General features: G+C 33.1%; 2 protein-coding genes across 5 annotated transcripts; one reads left to right on the top strand and one right to left on the bottom strand.

Moving 5' to 3' along the window:
• The first annotated feature begins 776 nt into the window (after window positions 1-776).
• On the top strand, window positions 777-5,590 carry LOC132063368 (glucose-1-phosphate adenylyltransferase large subunit 3, chloroplastic/amyloplastic). The gene is made up of 15 exons (XM_059455875.1): window positions 777-1,124; window positions 1,633-1,746; window positions 1,838-2,011; window positions 2,107-2,199; window positions 2,732-2,815; window positions 2,921-2,976; window positions 3,117-3,210; window positions 3,295-3,407; window positions 3,758-3,830; window positions 4,131-4,211; window positions 4,386-4,472; window positions 4,558-4,662; window positions 4,893-4,999; window positions 5,096-5,156; window positions 5,252-5,590. Exons 1-15 carry the CDS (start codon window positions 906-908, stop codon window positions 5,351-5,353), a joined length of 1,563 nt encoding a protein of 520 aa, XP_059311858.1. The 5' UTR covers window positions 777-905; the 3' UTR covers window positions 5,354-5,590.
• Window positions 2,358-12,482, bottom strand: LOC132063369 (DEAD-box ATP-dependent RNA helicase 58, chloroplastic). 4 transcript variants are annotated; one of them, XM_059455877.1, is made up of 11 exons: window positions 12,192-12,482; window positions 11,412-11,505; window positions 10,560-10,673; window positions 10,333-10,455; window positions 9,490-9,594; window positions 8,328-8,486; window positions 8,159-8,227; window positions 7,711-7,800; window positions 6,883-7,023; window positions 6,598-6,739; window positions 2,358-3,460 (listed from the first exon to the last, which is right to left on the bottom strand). In XM_059455877.1, exons 1-11 carry the CDS (start codon window positions 12,407-12,409, stop codon window positions 3,453-3,455), a joined length of 1,263 nt encoding a protein of 420 aa, XP_059311860.1. In that variant the 5' UTR covers window positions 12,410-12,482; the 3' UTR covers window positions 2,358-3,452. The 4 variants fall into 4 exon arrangements, with proteins under 4 accessions (XP_059311860.1, XP_059311859.1, XP_059311862.1 ...); XM_059455876.1 differs by lacking the exon at window positions 2,358-3,460 and having other exon boundaries at window positions 6,362-6,739; XM_059455879.1 differs by lacking the exon at window positions 2,358-3,460 and having other exon boundaries at window positions 6,362-6,739; window positions 10,560-10,669; window positions 11,412-11,500; window positions 12,192-12,324.
• Between the last annotated feature and the right edge of the window lie 9,010 nt (window positions 12,483-21,492).

The raw sequence follows: 21,492 nt of genomic DNA on the forward strand, positions 1-21,492 counted from the left end.
CAGTATACATATATAACAACACCTCACTATAACAGCCATGAAATTTTCGGACAAACGCTGCTATTATAGAGAGGTTCGACTATGGTATCAACCAATAACGGTTAAGTGAATGATTATTTATATTCTTATATATCCGCTAATTTTGTATAAATATCTAATGCAAATAAATTTTTACATGCTTTTTCCCTCTTTAAAATGTGTGTTATCAAGACCAAGAGTTAACAATCATTTTTTTATTTCTAGTCTTCCACTTCTTTCCAATATTTTCCCTACAATTCTGTATGATTCCACCTGAAGGTCTAAACCTGATGTGTCATTTGGATAATTTTTTTCAAACATTTGTTGTCCTTTAGGCTAAAAGTATAATCATAATATAAAAGTTCTTTATACTGTCAATTAAATTAGGTTAAATCCATGAGAAAATGTAACATCCTGTTATTTTAAGGACATTAATTTTTCTAATTATTCTAGGGAATATATTTTCTAGCTGGAAGATACCAAAAAAGGCAAATTGGCAACTAGCTGCTGGGCTGTACTTCACTAAAAATAAAAAGAAATTAAAAAAATTAAAAATAAAGAAAGAACCCAAAAGAATATCCTTATCTTTACTAGTTATTATTTGCAAATCTTAACAAAGGATTTCTTGCAAAAGAAAAGAATAAAAGAAGAAAAATCACGTAGATTTTCTCTTTTGAAAGTTCACATGAGACGAAGAGAATTGGTGGATACAATTAAATTTGGATAACGCGGTCAGTCAACCAATAGTATGCCCCCACCCCATGTAAACATACCCTTCTTGGTTCCTAGTCCTCTAGTTCAACATCAAAAACTTAAATTTACACCACATATAACAAATATAAACAACTCATTTCACTTGGTTTTTCTTCTTAATTCTCAAAAGAAAAATGGCTGTTGCTGCTGACGGCCGATTCGCCTTATCGGCAACCAGCAAACTTCATAGTAACCCTGCAACATTGACAGGGAGAAACTTGAGGGTGGTGAAGTTCTGCAATGGAGAGTTGATGGGGAAGAAACTCAAGTTTACAAAATTTCAGTTAAGGAGCAATGTGGTGAAGCCTAATATCTGCATGTCACTTATAGCTGATGTTGCAGGTGAGGCTAAGGTGAGTGTTCTAAATTTGCATTTAGCCCCCTACGTAGTTCAACCTGCCATGTAATTCTTTGCTTCATTTACAATTGAATGAGCATTGGGACTACTTTAATAAAGAGATGGGCCACTTCTCAACACAAAATGTGACTTCACAAACAAGTTAGATCAAATGACACGTCATGAATTTATTTTATTTGCTTCATAAGTTTCATCAATGAAGTTGACGTATATAATCATGAGATGGACTAAATTGTAGTAGGTGTGACCAATGTCCTTCCTTTCATTTCTCATCCCTGAAGGGGAGCAAAAAAGAAATTAATTTGAGCTTGACACCTCATGCTAAAACAACTTAACTAATCACCCAACATGTAATTGAACTAATTGATAGATGTGATCGTACCATACCATTATGTAGTAATGAGTGTTGTAGTATTGGACTTTAACTTCAAATCTTGAATTTGTCTCAAACTATACCTTGCGAAATGGCCATGGCCATTTGACCAAGTGCCAAATGTGGACAGTTGAAGGATTTTGAACCGAAGAAGGAGGATGCAAGAACAGTAGTAGCAATCATTCTAGGAGGGGGAGCTGGTACTCGTCTTTTCCCCCTCACCAAACGTCGTGCTAAGCCTGCTGTAAGTCTTCTTCAGATTATCAGAGAAAATATTACGCGTTTTTGCAGAGCTATCTGCAGCTCACCACTGAGTCATTATTAATTCGTTTCAGGTTCCAATCGGAGGAGCATATAGGCTAATTGATGTACCAATGAGCAACTGTATTAACAGTGGCATCAACAAAGTATACATTCTCACTCAATTTAACTCAGCCTCGCTTAACAGGCACATCTCTCGTGCTTACAACTTTGGCAATGGTATCACATTCGGAGATGGCTATGTCGAGGTGAACACCAATGCTCATTTTCCAGTATGCATATATTTAGTTTCAGGATTTGATGATATTGGCTGCAGCATCATGGCTGATAAGTTGTAACACAGGTCTTAGCAGCAACTCAAACACCAGGTGAATTAGGTAAAAGATGGTTCCAAGGTACTGCAGATGCTGTGAGGCAATTCCACTGGCTTTTTGAGGTACTCACATGGTCAGATTTATTTGCACTATTCATAGTTTATCCTAATGACAGTGCAAGTAATAACAAATTCCTGAACTGCAATACTTCTGTCTTCCTTACAATCATCATATGTCACTTCGTATTACTACTGCTTTCCTCCCAGTTTTTCTTAAAGAATAAAGAAAAAACAATTTATCTGAAGAACCGAAATGCATATATTCATACATCATCAGGAGATTTCAATTGCAGTCGACCTGAATATCATTGCTGATGGCATAGAAGGAAACCCAACCTTAGACCTGTCAAGGTCCAGTGATAGTTTCCATCCTCAAACAAACCTAATATGCAGGAGCAGGTTAACTAAGCTTGTATCAGTTTACTTACTTCCCCGAAAACTTAAATGAGAAAAATGCAGCAACTATAAGCAAATACTTTTTCTGCACTCAGCTATGACCACCACCACATTTATCTCGTCATATAAATTAATTATAGACATGAATCATGTTGGACTTTAAAGTTATGACATTCACACTGATTTTCCGTAACTGAAGGATGCAAGAAGCAAGGATATAGAAGATGTGCTCATTCTCTCTGGAGATCACTTGTACAGAATGGACTACCTGGACTTTGTTCAAGTAAAGGCTTTACACTAATCTATAAGTACCTTGCTTGATATTATTTTTTTCCAGAAGATCAGCTGTTACTAAACAGTGAAAATATCCATCTCCACTTCTTGACAGAATCATCGGCAAAGTGGTGCAGACATTACCATATCAAGCTTACCAATAGACGACAGGTAACATTAGGAGGGATAATCTAGATCCTAAGAAGGCTATTTCTTCCTCTCAGCAATAGCATGCTTTGACAAATATAGCTTTGAAAACCACTAGAAAACACGATTTCTTCTATTGAATCGCTTCTATGTTTTCATGATAGACGTGCTTCAGATTTTGGATTGATGAAAATTGATGACACAGGACGGGTCCTGTCCTTCAGCGAAAAGCCAAAAGGAGATGATTTGAAGGCGATGGTAATTCTCGAAAAATTGACAGTCTCAGCTTAATCTAATTTAAATTTTAAAGTTGCTGCAAACAATTCACAACAAGTACTTCAGGCAGTAGACACAACTGTTCTGGGATTATCCCCAGAAGAGGCTAAGGAGAAACCTTACATTGCTTCAATGGGAGTTTACGTCTTCAAGAAGGAGATTCTCCTGAATCTCTTAAGGTATGTAGAGAATTTCTTCTTCTAAAGTGCCTTATTTAGAGGGTGTCATAGTCCTGTCAACATGCAAATCAATGAAATTTCGGGGAAGAGAGGGCAAGAATAACCAAGAAACTAAATGCATCCAGCTAATAGGGGTAGGTAGCTACATTCAGAAGAAGCAAATTGAAAAAAGAAAAAGAAAAAGAGAGAAAAAAAAAAAAAGAAGCAAATTTTAGTTGCTATAATGAAGCTGAAAGAGGTCATATAAAATCATATGTTAATATTGAGTTCCCTCATGCTTTATCTATAGTAACAGGCTGAAGATATCAGGTAAAGGAAGATCATGAACTGCTTACCTATTGTCTTTTTAGATGGCGTTTCCCGACTGCAAATGACTTTGGTTCAGAGATTATCCCTGCCTCTGCCAAAGAATTCTGTATCAAGGTGTGTACCACTTCATTTCTGGTTGGCATTTTACTACTACATCCAATCTTGCTTTTTCCTTCATAAGGTAATATTACGTCGCAGTTCTCGGACTCACAATTCCCTTTCCCCCTCTATTCTCTTATTCACTTCCCTCTGTGTCTTCAACAACAACAACATACCCACTGAGAGGCTGTTTCCAATAGACCCTCATGTTTTCATCGTCCCAAAAAGTTTCAATTCACTATCTCGGTTATGATTTCCTAAACAGCTAGCTTCAACCTCTACGGTGACTAAAGCATGCTTCACCTGATTTTGCAGGCTTACTTATTCAATGATTACTGGGAAGATATCGGTACAATCAGATCCTTTTTTGACGCAAACCTTGCACTCACTGAACACGTAAGAATCAGAGAACTACTATATGTTTTTCGTCTTTACAGGGTTTTGTTTTTTCAAACAACCTGAGTAAGATGAAATCTGGCTATTGAACACCTGTCAATCTCATTTCACAATATTAAAAAGACTTTCGCACTAATAATATGGTCAACTAATGTTTTTCTTTTTTCTTTTCAGCCACCAAGATTTAGTTTCTATGATGCAACAAAGCCAATATACACGTCAAGGAGAAACTTACCTCCATCAACTATTGATAACAGCAAGGTTTAAGGCACAGACCCAATTTTTCAATCTTCAGCAAATATATCTTTTGAATTTTCTTCCACTAACCAAGTCTAGTTGTTGCCAGATTGTTGATTCAATTATATCACATGGTAGTTTCTTGAGCAATTGCTTCGTGGAGCACAGTGTTGTCGGCATCCGATCCCGCATAGGCACCAACGTTCACTTGAAAGTTAGTCTAATAAAACTGCATACTATGCTATTGAAATTTCAGCACTATGCTTTTGAACAGCAAAACCAAAAGTTGGTGCTCCAACTAGACTCCACGCAGATCCAACACACACACATTCATGTTTCATATTGAAACAAGTAGCACATACCATACAAACACGTTAAGTACTGCTACGTTTACTTGACTTTGTATTCCTGCTAATTCCTCACACTTGGTTGAAATCTATACAGGACACAGTGATGCTTGGCGCTGACTTATATGAAACTGATGCTGAGATTGCCTCGCAGCTAGCTGAAGGAAAAGCGCCTATTGGAATTGGAGAGAATACCAGAATAAAGTAAATCATTAAGATGCTTCTCCTTTTGTGTCTATCAAGCGAGAAAATGAATGTGATCCTAATTTCATTTCTCACGTTATTTCAACTAATATGCAGAGACTGCATCATTGACAAGAATGCAAGAATTGGAAAGAATGTAGTTATTGCAAACTCAGAGGTATGATCCTCCCATACTCCCAACAACAGCAAGATCAAATTTTATCCTGTTGTTACTGGGACTCACTTATTTTCCTCTGATACATCAATTTGCAGGGTGTACAAGAGGCAGAGAGACCTTCAGAAGGATTTTACATCCGATCAGGCATCACAGTCATATTGAAGAACTCAACAATCCCAGATGGATCTGTGATATGACAAGCGCGGCAATGCGTTTTTTTTCTCTTTCAAGTAGCATTGGCAACGACATAATTGTGAAATATGAGAAGTTTCACATTATCAACTTTCCACATTCAGCAAGTAAATATTGAACTACAAGCTGATGCTAAAAAGGGCTGTTTCTCCCACTGATGAATTTGTAAAATGCCTATCTAGGTGAACATTCACAATAAACCTGCCCATGATGACACCAACAAAGTATGGTTTTCCCAATAATTTTTTATAATAGTCGGGAACAAACATCTTCTAGTCAGAACTAAAGAAGGATAGAAAGTTTAAACGTACAGGTAAGACTACTTAATGCGTCAAAACCTGTACAGCCTTTCACTAGATTGCTGCATTATTCAAATCTTTCTTCTGTTTTCTTACGTGTACTAGATCCCCTGTTTTTTGAGAAAACACGTGTACTGCATCCTCACCAACACTGCTCTACTGGATCTTCTTTTGCGAATTTGAGGTGGCAGTTAACAATTCAGTAAAGATAAAGGAACTCAGGGTTTAAATTTTTGAAAGAGCACTTGAAGAGAACCATTCAATTTTAAATTACACAGCTGTTAGAACTTATAAGAACCAAAGGACTAAAATACTCTCTGATGTATATTCTGAGCAAAATTAAGGGCGTGTTTGGTACAAAGGAAAATGTTTTCCGGAAAATATTTTCCGGGAAAATGTTTTATTCGAAATTAAGTGATTTTCTTTTTTATTTTCTGGTGTTTGGTAAGTAAGCAACAAAATATTGTCCCAAAAGTATTTATATGTAATCTAGGAAAACACCATGGGGGTGGAGGTGGTGGGGGGTGGGGGCGTTGGAGATGGGGACTTGGGGAGGAGACAGGTTGGAATGCCAGTTATGGAACTTGTTTTCCCTACTCCCACTAGGGAAGTAATTTCCTGATATTTAGAAACTTGTTTTCCTAGAGAAAATATTTTTCTGAACAATTTGACCTACCCAACATTGGAGAATTGGAAAACATTTTCCAGTTCCAATTGGTAGTATTAGCGGTTTATTTATCATTTCCTTGGTTTTAAAAAGAAAATAGCAACAGAGAGGCAAAGTTGATTTTTGAGGCCAACAATTATGGAGAAGAACTCAATGTACAGTTAAAAGAATAATTGTTCACAACAAAACATTAATTCATTTTCGAATTTCTGTAACACAAACCGCTCTTCCACTGTTATAATGCTGGTAACAAAACATTTTTTATCTGAAAATGGTTTCCTACCAGTTCTGCCAGCTCGATGAAGGTAATTTACCGCATTTTTTGGGATATCAAAATTGTATATATGGGTTGTCTCTGGTAGATCAACCCCTCTGGCTGCTATATCTGTTGCCACTAACAAATAACCTCCTCCTCCTCGAAGCTCCTGTATCCCAATAACATATAGACCACACACTAAGATAGGAAGAGGAATTACAATATGGCAGCACTACAAAAACTAAATCTCCATTCCCTAGAATCTAAACTGATAAATCAACCAAATACCAATAACATCTCAGTATAACTTACAGATAAGGATGATGCTCGTTGATTGAAATTCATATCTTCCTCTAGAAGAGAGACGTCAGAAAATCTCCCAGAAGAGGACCTTAGGAAATCTACCAAAAGAGTTGTTGTTGGTGCACTTCCTGTCTTTTTTGACTTCTCAGACTGCTCGAAAGTAAAACATTATAATTAGGTATACAACTGCCAAACAAGTAACACTAGAATATCAGAAGTTGCATAGATAAGTAAAATTCATTATTTTCGAATCACCTATGACCATTGTTCTTTCCAATTTATTCAATTAGACATGTGCTTTACCGACAACTGGTTTTTCTTTGAAGTAAGGTCTGATTTCTTCTGATGTTAAGAGTGTAAAAATCCAAAACATAACGAAAGAAAAGGAGAATAGATCTTTTAATATTCCAATAGGGGAAGTGTACAGGTTTGTATACACACAGCTAAAAAGAAGCTACTAAACATCATATGCATTCCCATAATGATATTTAGTAGTTCTACGTAGTCTTCAATTAACACCACATTTAGAAAGACAAGTAAAAGGAAGCATAAGAAACATGCCCAGCAAATGCAACTTCTTGCAGCTCCTGTGCAGAGGGGATGAGAATTCTCACATAGCTCTTCTCTATAAGACCATTCTGGAAACTCACCCGACCTCCAAATTCGAGAAGTTTTTGTGTGTGCTTCATGATTATGAATAAAGAGGGGTGCCAATACTTGGAAGTGATCGATATCAGAATTAATCACACTATAAAAGGAATTAAGGTTCCTATCATTCATAACGAAACACAAAAACAAATTACTGTATAGAGACTTAACAGGGTTGAAGACACTAACTTGCTCGTTGACAAAAATTATGGCAGATTCAGGTGAATCTGTCTGCAGTAAGGAGAGTAACATTGGATTTTTTTCCCTTTTGTTGCATGCCTGACACGTGAAAAGTTACAACAGTTAAACATTTATAGAAATGTAGATAACCAAGGAACATAGTAAGTAAGATCCAGCAACATGAAAGAGAATGATCTAATTATTGGCGGTCACTTTTTCAGTATGGCAGTCCCATTCACACCAGTTAACAAAAAGATTGCTGATTTTATTTATTCTATGTTTGTTGGGGATTGTTCTATCTAATACTTTTAGGATACTGTAAACCTGTGAAAGTGAAATTAACAAAATCTAGAATGACAAGTAATGAGCTTACTCCAGTAAATGGCATTTGTAAGTGAGGTAACTTGCAAGAAAAGAAAAAGTTATAGAGAGCTGTATAAGTTTATGATAGTCTCACCACAAATCTATGATGGAGGCATGAAGGCATCGGCTCTACTGAATTCACATGGACATGAACTACATCAGCCTGTCATTATAACTTAGATAGTTACATCTGTAATGTGATTATCAGAAGGTCAAACAAAGTCATAAAAAGTATCATGTCAAAGATACTTGTGCCAGCTTACCCCGGTCCATTTTTGCTGCATACAATCATACAAAAATCTTCTGTGCTGGGGAATTGAAGCACTAGCAAAGATAGTTTGACGGTTCTTGCTGGATGAGTAGGATGTCAGCAGCCTTTTAAGAGAGCTGACTTCGTTTGAAGAATTGAACATGAAATCAACCTAAAATATGTAACACTGAACATAAACAACAACTACGACTCAATACCAAACAAGTTGGGGTCGGCTATATGAATCCTCACTGACCATGCTTCTATACACTTAAGCTCTACTCGTGTCATCATCATACCAAATAAAAATAAAAATGAAAAAGAAGTCAAATATATATAAATAATAGTAATAATAATAACAATATTAAAAGTTCTCAACTTTTTTACTGGCATATAAATCAATAATATGGTCTAAGACTCAAAATACTCCTAGAAAAGCAATAGGTTCAAAAACAACAAATCAAAAGATAGGGGGCCGTAGCACTGGCCTCCTTTTTTTGATTGATTTACAATAGGGGGGAAGGGTCATACAGTTCCCTATCAAGACAAACTCTCAACGGATCCTCAGCGCCCTGGGAATACCTCTTCCGTGCATCTTTCACGTGGCAGGAACTAACAAGATTAAAGCCTATTCTCAACTAGTAAACGCTATATGGAACTTTTTCTTCTATCGTGCTCTATCTTTAGCTAAGTCTCCATCGATTTTAAGAAATTGTACCTTTTTCGAGACAACTTCCTTCTATGTGATTTTAGGTCTACTTCGTCCCTTTTAACACACATCCTCACCACAGTTCCACACCTACGAACCGGTGCAATAATGAACATGTATTTCTATTTTAAGAGTTGAATTGAAGTTGAGCAAAATAATTGCTAAATACAAGCATGCATAAGATTCACTTGTTAGAGGCTTAAGAATAGTTAAATTAGCTAGCTTGTCATGACTTGTTCATGATATAGAATTTTCCAAAGAATAGATTATTGTAATTGTTCTTTTTCAAACAGAAAGGGCAAATATACAAAAGGAAAGTCAGGATGACACTGGCAGCATGTCATTTCAATTGCTCAGCAGCATCCATATGCTGATGTCGTTAATCTCACTCTTCATAGTATCCTGTTCAAGTAAATTTTCAACACAAACAAAGAGAAATATATGATAGAAAATGCATCTTGATTACCTCATCAACAACAAGTACTTGGCTGGAATCTAGCTTCAAAATATGTTTCTCAAGCATTTGACACAAACTTCCTATAGTTGCAACGACAATGCTGGGTGGCTCAGCCTGTAATGGCACAAACATCTCAGAATCACACCTTGTAAAAATATGCTTAAGCTTCTACTTAATTTCTGGGAGAAAGAGCAGTAGTAAACAAAACAGAGGTGTTGGCTGACAGGCAACAGAAGTAAGAACGAGTTCACAGACTATCCTGAAAAAGAAAACTGCAAAGGTGCAGCAAAATGAGTTAAAGCTCGACAATAGTACCTTTAGAAAGAAAAGGTATACTCCCGCAATACCACCTGTACAAAGAAAACCTACAGACCGAGTCCAAGCTGAAGTATTGTGTGTGTGTTAGAGACAGAGAGAGATTAGGGATACTAGTAGTGTTTCAGTTGGTTGCGCTTGAATTCAGTTGTACCCTAAATTTGTTTCACGCGGTTCTGAACTAATCTTTTATTTAAGCAGTAATGCATTTGAAAAGTCCATGTTTCATGTCATTCCATTGTGAAGAATGTAAACTTCAAGATGCCAGATAGAACAACAACAATAACAATAACAATAATAATAAACACCAAACGAGTACAAACTTTAGACAAAATGCAACAAAACTATCAAGGTTTAGAACGAAAGATTAAAACCTAATTAAGAGTTCCAATGTCAACATATTCAAGTGAGGCAAGTAGACAAATTTCAAAAAGATCGACTCTAGGGATATATGAATAATACAAATTGAGAGAACTGGTTTAGGCTTTCCTCGCTCAAATATATGAAATTTACTAGCAACAATAATTGCTTTTGTACCTTTAACCAACTTTTGTGTCTTTTCAACATCCCCCCATCTAGAAGAGCCATAACAGTGCATGATTTCAATCCTGATTTAAGTTCTGAAGGATTTGCAGCAAGCATCCGAGCAACTTTTGTAACCTAGATAAAGCAGAAAACAATGTTAGTGCATCCTAATGTTCCCACTTTCAGCAAACATACATTATAAGTGGAAAGCAAAAAGGAATAACCCCACAAAAACTTACTTGCATACCAAGCTCCCTAGTAGGCACCACGATCAATGCTTGTACTGCTGACCTTTGACTGTCAATGACTGACAGTACCTGGAGCAGGTATGCCAAGGTTTTGCCAGAACCTGTCTAGCGGGATAAATTAGAAAGCAAAAGGACTTCAATTTCATTAACAACACAGGAAGCCAGTTGGAAATGGGAGAAGAGAAGGGGCAATGGTTAGAAAGGGTCAACAAATTGTTCATTTATTGCTAGGGACTTGTCAATGTGTTCTGATCTCTTTTTACATTTCATGTTTTCAACTTCTACATTTCTCCTACTATGAAACTTAGAACTTTTGGGTGCCCTTTTAGCAGTTCGTTTTCCCTGAAAAAAACAATATGATGGATAATTGGATATCATTTAAATGATGAAATGGCAAGCATAATTAAGAAGATGATTCAGCCCTCACTGTTGGAGGTGAGAAGTGGGACACAGCGAAACAAAAAGAACTGAGAGGAAATATACTAAAATTGATAAGATTTTGTAACATCCACCCCCAGTATCTATAAGAATATGCTCAACGGTACATAGTACTAGAATTACCCAAAGAGACATAAAGGAGGATGTGTGTACTGTTATAATTTGGTAAGTTAGAACAAATCTTCACCCACCTAGAGTACCTCACTATCTACTAAATAAGAGGTGCTGCAAAGGACGATAGAATGGCTTCAAAGAACATTGAAGTTTGAGAAAAGTGAAACAGCATTCCATACATTAATCATTATTGCAAATTTTTCAGAAGCAATGCATAAAAACATCAACAATCATGCAGTCAAGTTTCAACAATTACAACACTGAAGCAATGTTTCAAAAGCATATATCAACCTGAGCATGAAGCACACAATCACGTCCCGAAAAGAGGAAAGGCAATGCCTGTAGCTGCACTTCTGTAGGTATCACATATCCAATCTCTTCTGCCCTACAGTTTGTGCTCCATATATCAGTTTGTCCTTAGATCCAACCTTTTAAATAATGCAATTTAAAAAAAAAAAAAATCACTTTCATTTTATTCCCTCCAAAAATCTGAAATTCCAGTCTGTGGGTTGAATTTTAGTTTAAAACTTTATCATTTCGAACAATTTTAAGAAAAATTTATGCTGCCTTTATTACAAAACTAAAAGTTCAATCACTCTATAGTCAGAAACTTCAAACAGATACAGATACTAATTTTAATATCCACAGTGTACATCAAAAACTATGATCCGGCCAGTACAACTACTCTTAAAAACTACTCATATTTTTAATTCAATGTTTGGCGTAATACATAGACATACGTCTTAACTTGCCTCAACTGGCAACTAAACACTCCAACTTTGAGAATGCACATCTAGACACCTCAACTCATCCCCACTGTGTCTCGTGGACACCCAAATGCTGACGTGGCACACAAATTTTGGAGGCGACTAGATGATCAGTTTGTAAGTTGGAGTGTTCAATGACAGTAGAGGCCAAGTTTAAGTGTGAATTACGCCATGTAAAAAACCTCACCACACTTTCCAGTTTCCAGAGGCTCAATTTTGATAAGAATTGTTTGGATTAATTGAATCAATATTTGGAGAAAGTTCTGTAGAGTGGAGCATTTTGAGGAAACATAAGCTTAATTACCGGCGAATCACGTGCTCGGGCACGTGACCATTACAGAGTTCCCGGAGCGTTGAATCCTTGGTGATATTGGATGAGTTGAAGGAAGCTCTCAAAGGCTTTGGAGACAATAAAAGTTTTGGAATTCGATAAGTAGAGATAGGGTTGAAATGTTGGAGGGTAGGGTTTAAGGATGAAGTCCATGAAAGAGTATGCACTTGAGTTGCAGACAAACACGCCATGGAAATGAAAAAAACATTGGACTGGACAAGTGCGTGCGCAGAGGTAAATTGAACAGGATGATGAAATTATGTACGACGTCGTTTATGGAGTTGAGGTATACAAATAGAGAAAAGGCCATAAATAGTCCCTTATCTATGGGAGTAGGTCTAAAATGATCCCTTAACTATACACTTACTGATTTTAATCCTTTAACTATCCAAAACCTTATTAAATTTGATCTCTATCTATTTTTTTATACAAATAGTGTATAAACTCATAAACCTTCATGAGATTAATCATTAAACCATTTCTCAGACCTATATTTCTTTCTCTCCTTTTTTTTTCCTTAAGTTCCTCTTGTTAAAAAAAAAAAAAAAAGCATTCTGACATTGGTGTCTCTCTCGAGTCTCTAAAATTCGAAAACACAAACTCAGGCATAAAATTTCTGTAACCATTCTTCTCAAACACTTAAAAAAAACTGGTAAAAACTGACGGAAAGACCGACAGATTCTATCGATTTTTTCAATAATTTTTTTAAATCTTTTTTTTTTAAAACCGACGGACTGCGTCGATTATTTTTTACACAAAAATATGCGAAAAAATATAATTATTTGTTATATTATTTTCTAAAATAAACAGATGGAGTCCGTCGATTATTTTTTTTTTTTTTTTTTTATAAAATAGACGAGACGGAGTCCGCGCTTAGAGCGAAAAAACGGTATAAATTAAATCAATGTAAGTATATGAACAAAAAATATCAGTGGTCTAGTGATAAAGCCCTTTAATTCCAAGGAACATACCTGGGTTTGACTTCAAGTTCCTACATTTCATTCTTTAATTTTCGAAAAGAAAAAAAAAACCCGACGTGAGACCGTCAGTTCTTTTTACTTTTTTTTTTAACAAAACCGACGGACTGGGTCGGTTTTAACCGACGCAATCCGTCGGTTACGAAACGCGAGAGAGAACTTGAGGAAAAATGTTGAGGTTAAAGAATGAACTTGAGGAAAAAGAAGTAGGAAGAGAGAAATATAGGTCTGAGGAATGTTTTAACGATTAATCTCACGAAGGTTTATGAGTTTGTACGCTGTTTATATAAAAAAATAGATGGAGACCAAATTTGATAAGTTTTGGATAGTTAAAGGACTAAAACCGGTAAGTATATAGTTAAGGGACCATTTTAGACGTATTCCCATAGATAAGGGACTATTTATGGCCTTTTCTCTATACAAATATATGGAAATGTTTGATTATTTCTAACTTTAACTTTTAAACTAACTAAAAGATGATGTTTTAATAAATCAAAATATCCTTTGAATTTTTTAAGCTAAAATATATAATCACGTTGGATATTAAATTTAGAAGTTAGTATTAAAATATAAATTGTAATTTTTTGACAATTCACCAAAAAGTAATATACCTTTAAAAAAAAATAACAAGTGTATTTTACTCAGTTCGTAAAAGCACCTCCACCCATAATTGATAGATTCAGATTCGAGTCACACAATGAAAATATGGAAACACTATAGATCCTCCAGAGTCAAAAATTAAAAAGTAATAATAATAAAATATGTAAATTAAAATAAATATATAATTAGTGTTGAAAGTCACTATCTTTGCTTGACTTGTTTGTTTTATGAGATAAATCAACAAAGATTCAATTCTCAATGGTTCTAGTCTTTTCAACAAGCTCGTGTTTGATTCTTTGATCTTTGAATTTTTTAAGTAAAATATATAATCAAAAACTGTTAAATGGATATTATTTTTTTGAATTTAAGAAGTTAAATTTGTATTATACTTGATTCTAGAAGCTAACTTAAGCACAATTGATTAAAAAATCAAACTTGATAGTTTAAAATAAATGTAGGTAAACTGTAACCTATATATTGACCTTGAAAACGTATATATGAATCCAAAATGATCCCTTTTGAATTATTTGCTAAGGGAACGTTAGGATTTGTGCTAGTTTATCGTAAGTTCTAATCCATGTACATTGGAAGGTTATTATTATGTCCATTCGTTCTGTTTTTGTACGAAACCAATGTATCTTAATTAAATGGTTTTAAATTTAATTTACGTTGGATATTAAATTAAGAAGTTAGTATTAAAATATAAATTATAATTTTTTTTTACAATTCACCAAAAAGTAAAATACCTTAAAAAATAAATAACAAATGTGTGTTGCTCAGTTGATAAAACACCTCCACCCACGATCGATAGATTCAGATTCGAGTCACGGTTAATGAAAAATATGAAAATACTATAGATCCAAGGTCAAAAAATAAAAAGTAATAAGAATAAAATATGTAAATTAAAATAAATATATAATTAGTGTTGAAAGTCACTATCTTTGCTTGACTTGTTTGTTGTATGGGATAAATCAACAAAGATTCAATTCTCAATGGTTCTAGTATTTTCAACAAGCTCGTGTTTGATTATTTGATCTTCATCACAGCTAGACTTGATTCTAGAAGTTAAGCACAATTGATTAAAAAAATCAAACTTGATAGTTTAAAATAAATGTAGGTAAACTACAACCTATATATTGACCTTGAAAACGTATATATGAATCCAAAATGATCCCTTTTGAATTATTTGCTAAAGGAACGTTAGGATTTGTGCTAGTTTAGGTCTTAAGTTCTAATCTGTGTAATTGAAAGGTTATTATTATTAGTCCATTCGTTCTGTTTTTGTACCAAACCAATTGTATCTTACTTAAATGGTTTTAAATTTGTACGTAATTTTTGAGTTTCAGTTCAAATAATTGAGACAAACACTAAGGGGATTGGCTTCAGTTTAATGTTGAAACTAGACGAACTTGGATAACACTTTAAATTATAGAATGTGTATGTATTAAATATATTATATATATATAGAGAGAGAGAGAGAGTGTGTATATGTTATGTTTAAAATATGATTAATATAACATTGTAGATTTGTCATTAAAAATTTTATTATATTAATGTTAAGAATAAAAATAAATTTATTGATATTTTTTAAAAGAAAAGACTTGTTGTAGAAATTGATTTTCTATTTAAAATATTATTTTTTAATTGTTGGTAAATATTCAATTTTATTTCATGTTGTCTTTTGCATTAAATTATCTTATTTTAAAATATAAATATTTTAAGTATATTTAGTGAACATAATAACTTGATTTTGTCAATAAAATACTATGTTCAAAACACGATTAATATAACGTTGCTAGTTTGTCCGTATTTAAAACTTTATTATATTAGTGTTTGCTACGAATACGCATGGTGTTTAATATGGGATTTTTTTTAACATTGTTTGTTTTTTAAATATAATTCACTTTTTTTTCAATATTGTTAATATGGGGTTCACTTTTGTTTTAAAGTGAGTTTGGATGTGGTGGGTCCCCACTTTTTTTTTAATCTTTGGATGGTGTTTAATATAATATATATATATATATATCTATGTTCAAAACACGATTGATATAACATTGTAATTTGTGTCCGTATCTAAAACTTTATTATATTAGTGTTTGTTAAAAATACAAAGTAACATTGTTTATTTTTTTAATATGATTCATTTTTTTTATATATATTGCTTGATTTTGTCAATATGATACTATGTTCAAAACACGATTAATATAACATTGTAGTTTGTCCTCCGTATTTAAAACTTTATTATATTAGTATTTTCTATGAATAGTCGGTATTTAATATGGGGCCCACAATTTTTTTTTTAACATTGTTTATTTTTTTAATATGGGATTAACTTTTTTTTTTTAATATTACTTGATTTTGTTAATATTTGTGAGTTTGTGTGGTGGGTTTCACCTTTTTTTTTTTGGATGGTGTTTAATATGGGGCCCACATTTTTTAATATTAGTTGTTGTTTAATATATATAGGGCCCACAATTTTTTTTTTTACAATTTTATTTTACGGCCCGTTTAATATGGGGCCCATTTTTTTTTATTTTTTATATGTACAATGTTCAAAACACGATTGATATAACATTGTAATTTGTGTTCCGTATCTAAAACTTTATTATATTAGTGTTTCCTACGAATACGCATGCGTTTACTATGAGATTCACTTTTTTTTTTATAATATTTGGTTGGTATTTAATAGGGGCCCATAATTTTTTTAAATATTAGTTGTTGTTTAATATATAGGGAAAACTACATATACATACATAGGAGAAATATTTACGAAACGCGATTGATAGTTTTTATTTACAAAACATAATAATATATTATGAAACATGATGGATTTTCATATATTTTTAGTTTTTTTTTTTTTTTTTTCCAGAAAATATATTATTTTTTTAAAAATAATTTTTAAAAATATTTTAATTTAAAAAATTAATTTTTTTTTTAAAATAAATTATATTTTTAAAAAAATTATTTATTTATTTTTGCTCAAAGGCTTAAAAAATTACTTCAATTTTTTGTATAAAAACCCTTGAAACATGTATGAAATTTGTATATGTGAGCGAAATTTTTAATATAATTTTCATACACAAAATTGTGAGCGAAAACTTTAAGCCTATAATATTGTATGAAAGTTGTTACAATGTTGTTGTAGTTGTATTAATTTTCCCGTATCTAATATGAATTTTATATACGAAAAATGTGAATGAAATTTTATCTATATACACATTTCATACCATTCCATTCGCGTAATGTTTAAGCCTTGATCGAGATATACACAATACGTTCTTATAAAATTTGAGGATTTTTTAAGCTTACACATCTCATACAAAAATTTGAGTTATTTTAAATCTTGAATGTTGTATCAAAGTTGTAATTTGTTGAGTATTAATTTCCGGAAAATCTATTTTATATAAGAAAATATGAACGAAATTTTAAAACTTAGAGATACAAATTTATCATACACATAATTTTGAGCGGATTTTTTTAAGCCTTGAACGAGATATACACATTTACATTTTTTATACACTAAATTTTGAGCGAACTTTTTAAGCCTTGAACGAGATATACACATTTCATACAACTTTCATACATAAATTTTTTGAGCAAAAAAAAAAAAAAAAATTAAAAAAAAATTAAAAAAAAAAAATTTAAAAATAAAAAAATAATTTTTAAAAAATTAAAAAATAAATTTTTAAAAAATTTAAAAATAATTTTTTTTTTAAAAATAAAAAAAATAAAAAAAAATGAAAAATAATTTTTTAAAAAAATGAAAAAATATTTTTTAAAAAATATAAAAAGCATGTTTTGTATAGGGTTTGTAATGTTATGTTTTGTAAATATAAAACTATCACACAAGCGTAAATATTTCTTCTTATAATGTATATATACGTTCATCCACAAATTTTTTAGTGCTAATAGATCTAATTTTTTAATGGGGATTGTCAATTGACGACGAAGAGGGACGACCAAACTCCCTCTTTCTAAGTAGTAGAAATTAATATGGGGCCCTAAAAAATTTTTAATATTAATCATGATACTACGGTCAAAACACGATTAATATAACATTTTGTCCGTATTTAAAACTTTATTATATTAGTATTTTCTATGAATACGCACGGTATTTAATATGGGGCCCACAATTTTTTTTTTTTTAACATTGTTTGTTTTTTTAATATGGGATTAACTTTTTTTTAATATTACTTGATTTTGTTAATATGGGGTTCACTTTTTTTTTTTTGGATGGATGTAGTGGGTTTCACCTTTTTTTTTTTAATACCTGGATGGTGATTAATATGGGGCCCGCATTTTTTTAATATTAGTTGTTGTTTAATATATATAGGGCCCATTTTTTACAATTTTATTTTACCTATGTTCAAAACACGATTGATATAACGATGTAATTTGTGTTCGTATCTAAAACTTTATTATATTAAATTTTCTACGAATACGCATGGTGTTTACTATGAGATTCACTTCTTTTTTTATAATACTTTATTTAATAGGGGCTTAATTTTTTTAAATATTAGTTGTTGTTTAATATATATATCCACAATTTTTATTTTTTTAGTCCTGTGGCCCAAAAGATTTTTTTTTTAATGGGGCTCATCAACCGACGAAGAGGGACACCAAACCAAACAGAAATATAATTTCATTTGGTCCACCAAGGATTAAGGGGTCTTTTGGTTTGTCGGATAAGGGTAACACCTTGGGATAAACTATAGAATTATTTTATCCTGCATTTCGTTATAAATATAATTAATCCTGAAAATCATTTTGTACTAAGATGAAGCCATCCATAAAAAGCCAAATATTCTTGTCTATCTTATCCCATCAACCAAACAACTGATCATAAGAGTGTAAGAGGTAGAACTTTACTTAACGAAAACATATCCTTGTTTGTCTCATCCCACCAACCAAACTACTTGTAAGAGTGTAAGAGATAGAACTTTCATATCCTTGTTTATCTCATCCCACCAACCAAACTACTCATAAGAGTGTAAGCGATAGAATTTTGCTTAATGAAAACATATCCTTGTTTATCTCATCCCACCAACCAAACGACTCATAAGAGTGAAAGAGATAGAATTTTGCTTAACAAAAACATATCCTTATCTATCTCATTCGATCAACCAAATGACTCATAAGAATGTAAGAGATAAAGTTTTTCTTAACAAAAACTTTCTTCGCTAATAATTTGGGGACTAGAGAAGTAAGGATTTAATTTCACTAAAGGTTAACAAAAACATTCTTCACTAACAAAGATTCATTTCTCAATGGTTCTAGTCTTTTAAACAAGCTCGTGTTTGATTATTTGATCCTCATCATATCTGGACTTGACTCTAGAAGTTGACTTATGCACAACTGATTAAAAAATCAAACTTGAAAGTTTATAATAAATGTACGTAAAGTATAACCTTTATATTGACCTTGAAAACATATACTATATGAATCCAAAATGATCCCTTCTGAGTTATTTGCTAAAGGAACGTTAGGATTTGTGCTCGTTTTGGTCTTAAGTTTTAATCCATGTACATTGAAAGGTTATTTATTATTAATATTAGTCCATTCGTTCTGTTTTTGTACCAAATCAATTGTATCTTAATTAAATGGTTTAATTTGTACATACTTTTTGAGTTTCAGTTCAAACAAGAGAGACAATTTGGACCCGTTTGGCCATAAAAATTATTCACTTTTTTTCGGAATTTTTTTTTCACTTTTTTCAAAAATTAGTGTTTGGCCATGAAAATTTCAAATACAACTTGAAGTTGTATTTGGAATTTGAAAAACAATAAAAACTTGTTTTTTCAGGTTTTTCACTTTTTTCACAACCAAAACAAGTACATTTCAACCAAAAAATATAATTTCAAAAATTATGGCCAAACACAACTCCAACTCCAACTCCAAAATTCCAAAAAAAAGTAAAAAAGTTTTTGGTTTCTATGGTCAAACGCCTACAAACATTAAGTGGATTGGCTTCAGTTTAATGTTGAAGTATTAATTTGGTTTGATCCACCAAGTAACATCTTGGGATAAACTATGGAATTATTTGATCCTGCGTTTGGTTATGAATCTAATTAATCCTACAATCATTTTGTACTAAGATGGTGCGATTTGTTATCCCATATAGAAAGTGGGGATAGTTAATCCCATGGGATATTCTTATCTATCTCATCCCACCAACCAAACATCTCATGAGAGTGCAAGAGATAGAACTTTGTTTAACAAAAACATGTTCTTATTTATCTCATCCCACCAAACCAAACCACCCATAAGAGTCAAAGGGATAGAACTTTGCTTAATGAAAACATATCCTTGTTTATCTCATCCCACCAACCAAACAACTCATTAGATGGAAAGAGATACACTTGCTTAACAAAAATATATCCTTATATATCTCATTCCACATAAGAATGTAAGAGATAAAGTTTTGCTTAACAGAAACATATCTTCACTAATAATTTGGGGACTAGAGGAGTCAGGAATTAATTTCACTAAAAGTTAATTTTTTTATTTATTTAATCAAAATCACTAAAATATATTTTGTGACAAAAAAGTAAGGGTGTGTTCGGTATGGAGGAAAATGTTTTCCAAGGAAAATGTTTTCCTGGAAAATGTTTTCTTAGAAAATAAGTGAATTTCCACTTATTTTCTCATGTTCGTTTGAGTAGTGAAAAATAAGTGAATTTCTTACTTATTTTCTCATGTTCGTTTGGTTGATAGAAAACGTTTTCCAGAAAATACTCATCTAAGCCTCACCAACTCCAACCCACCCCTTACGCCCCCACCCCCCTCCCCCCTTCCAAAAAAAATTTCTTTTGATTTTTTATTTTTATTTTTTGCACCCCAACCCTCACCAACTCCAACCCAACCCCATACCCCCACCCCCACCCACACCCCATCCCACCCACCCACCCCTACGCCCCCACCCCCCTCTATTTTTTATTTTTTATATTTTTTTGCACCCTCACCCCCAACCACTCCCGTAACCATACACCACCCCTCCCCTGCACCCTCCCCCCACAACATTTTTTTTTTAAGTTTTTAATTTTTTTTTCTGAATTTTCGACACGACCACATCCCCCATCACCCCCTTGCGTGGAACCCATACCACACCACACCCCCCCCCCAACCCCAACAATTTTTTTTTGAAGTTTTTTATTGTCTTTTGCGTTTCTACACTCACACCCCCCTACCCAAAAAAAAAAAAAAAAAAAAAAAAAAAAAAATCTTTTCACTTTTCACCACCAAATGTCAACTTTTTTTTTCGTAAAAATATTTTGGGGGGGGCGAGGGGGAGGGGTAGGGGTGGGGTGGGGTTGGGGTTAAAAAAACAAAAAAAATGTCAAAACTTTTTTTTCAAAAATATTAATTTTTTTTTTGCCGGGGGGGGGGGGGGCGGGGCTTTAGGGTAGGGGTGCGTAGGTGCAAAAAAAAAAAAATTCAAACATTTTTTTCAAAAAAAATAATTTTTTTGTGGGGGCGGGGATGGGAGGTGCGGGGTGGGGTAGGGTGCTGGGTGGGGTGGGGGTGCAAAAAAAAAAAAAGTCAAAACCTTTTTTTTAAAAAAAAAAATTTTTTGGGGGGGGGGGGGTAGGGTGCGTGGTTTGGGTGGGGGGTGCAAAAAAAAAAATAATGTCAAAACTTTTTTCCAAAAAAAAAATTATTTTTTGGCGGGGGGAGGGAGGGGGAGGGATGGGGTGGCG

Source organism: Lycium ferocissimum, chromosome 7, assembly GCF_029784015.1.
Source record: "Lycium ferocissimum isolate CSIRO_LF1 chromosome 7, AGI_CSIRO_Lferr_CH_V1, whole genome shotgun sequence".
NCBI lineage: Eukaryota > Viridiplantae > Streptophyta > Magnoliopsida > Solanales > Solanaceae > Lycium > Lycium ferocissimum.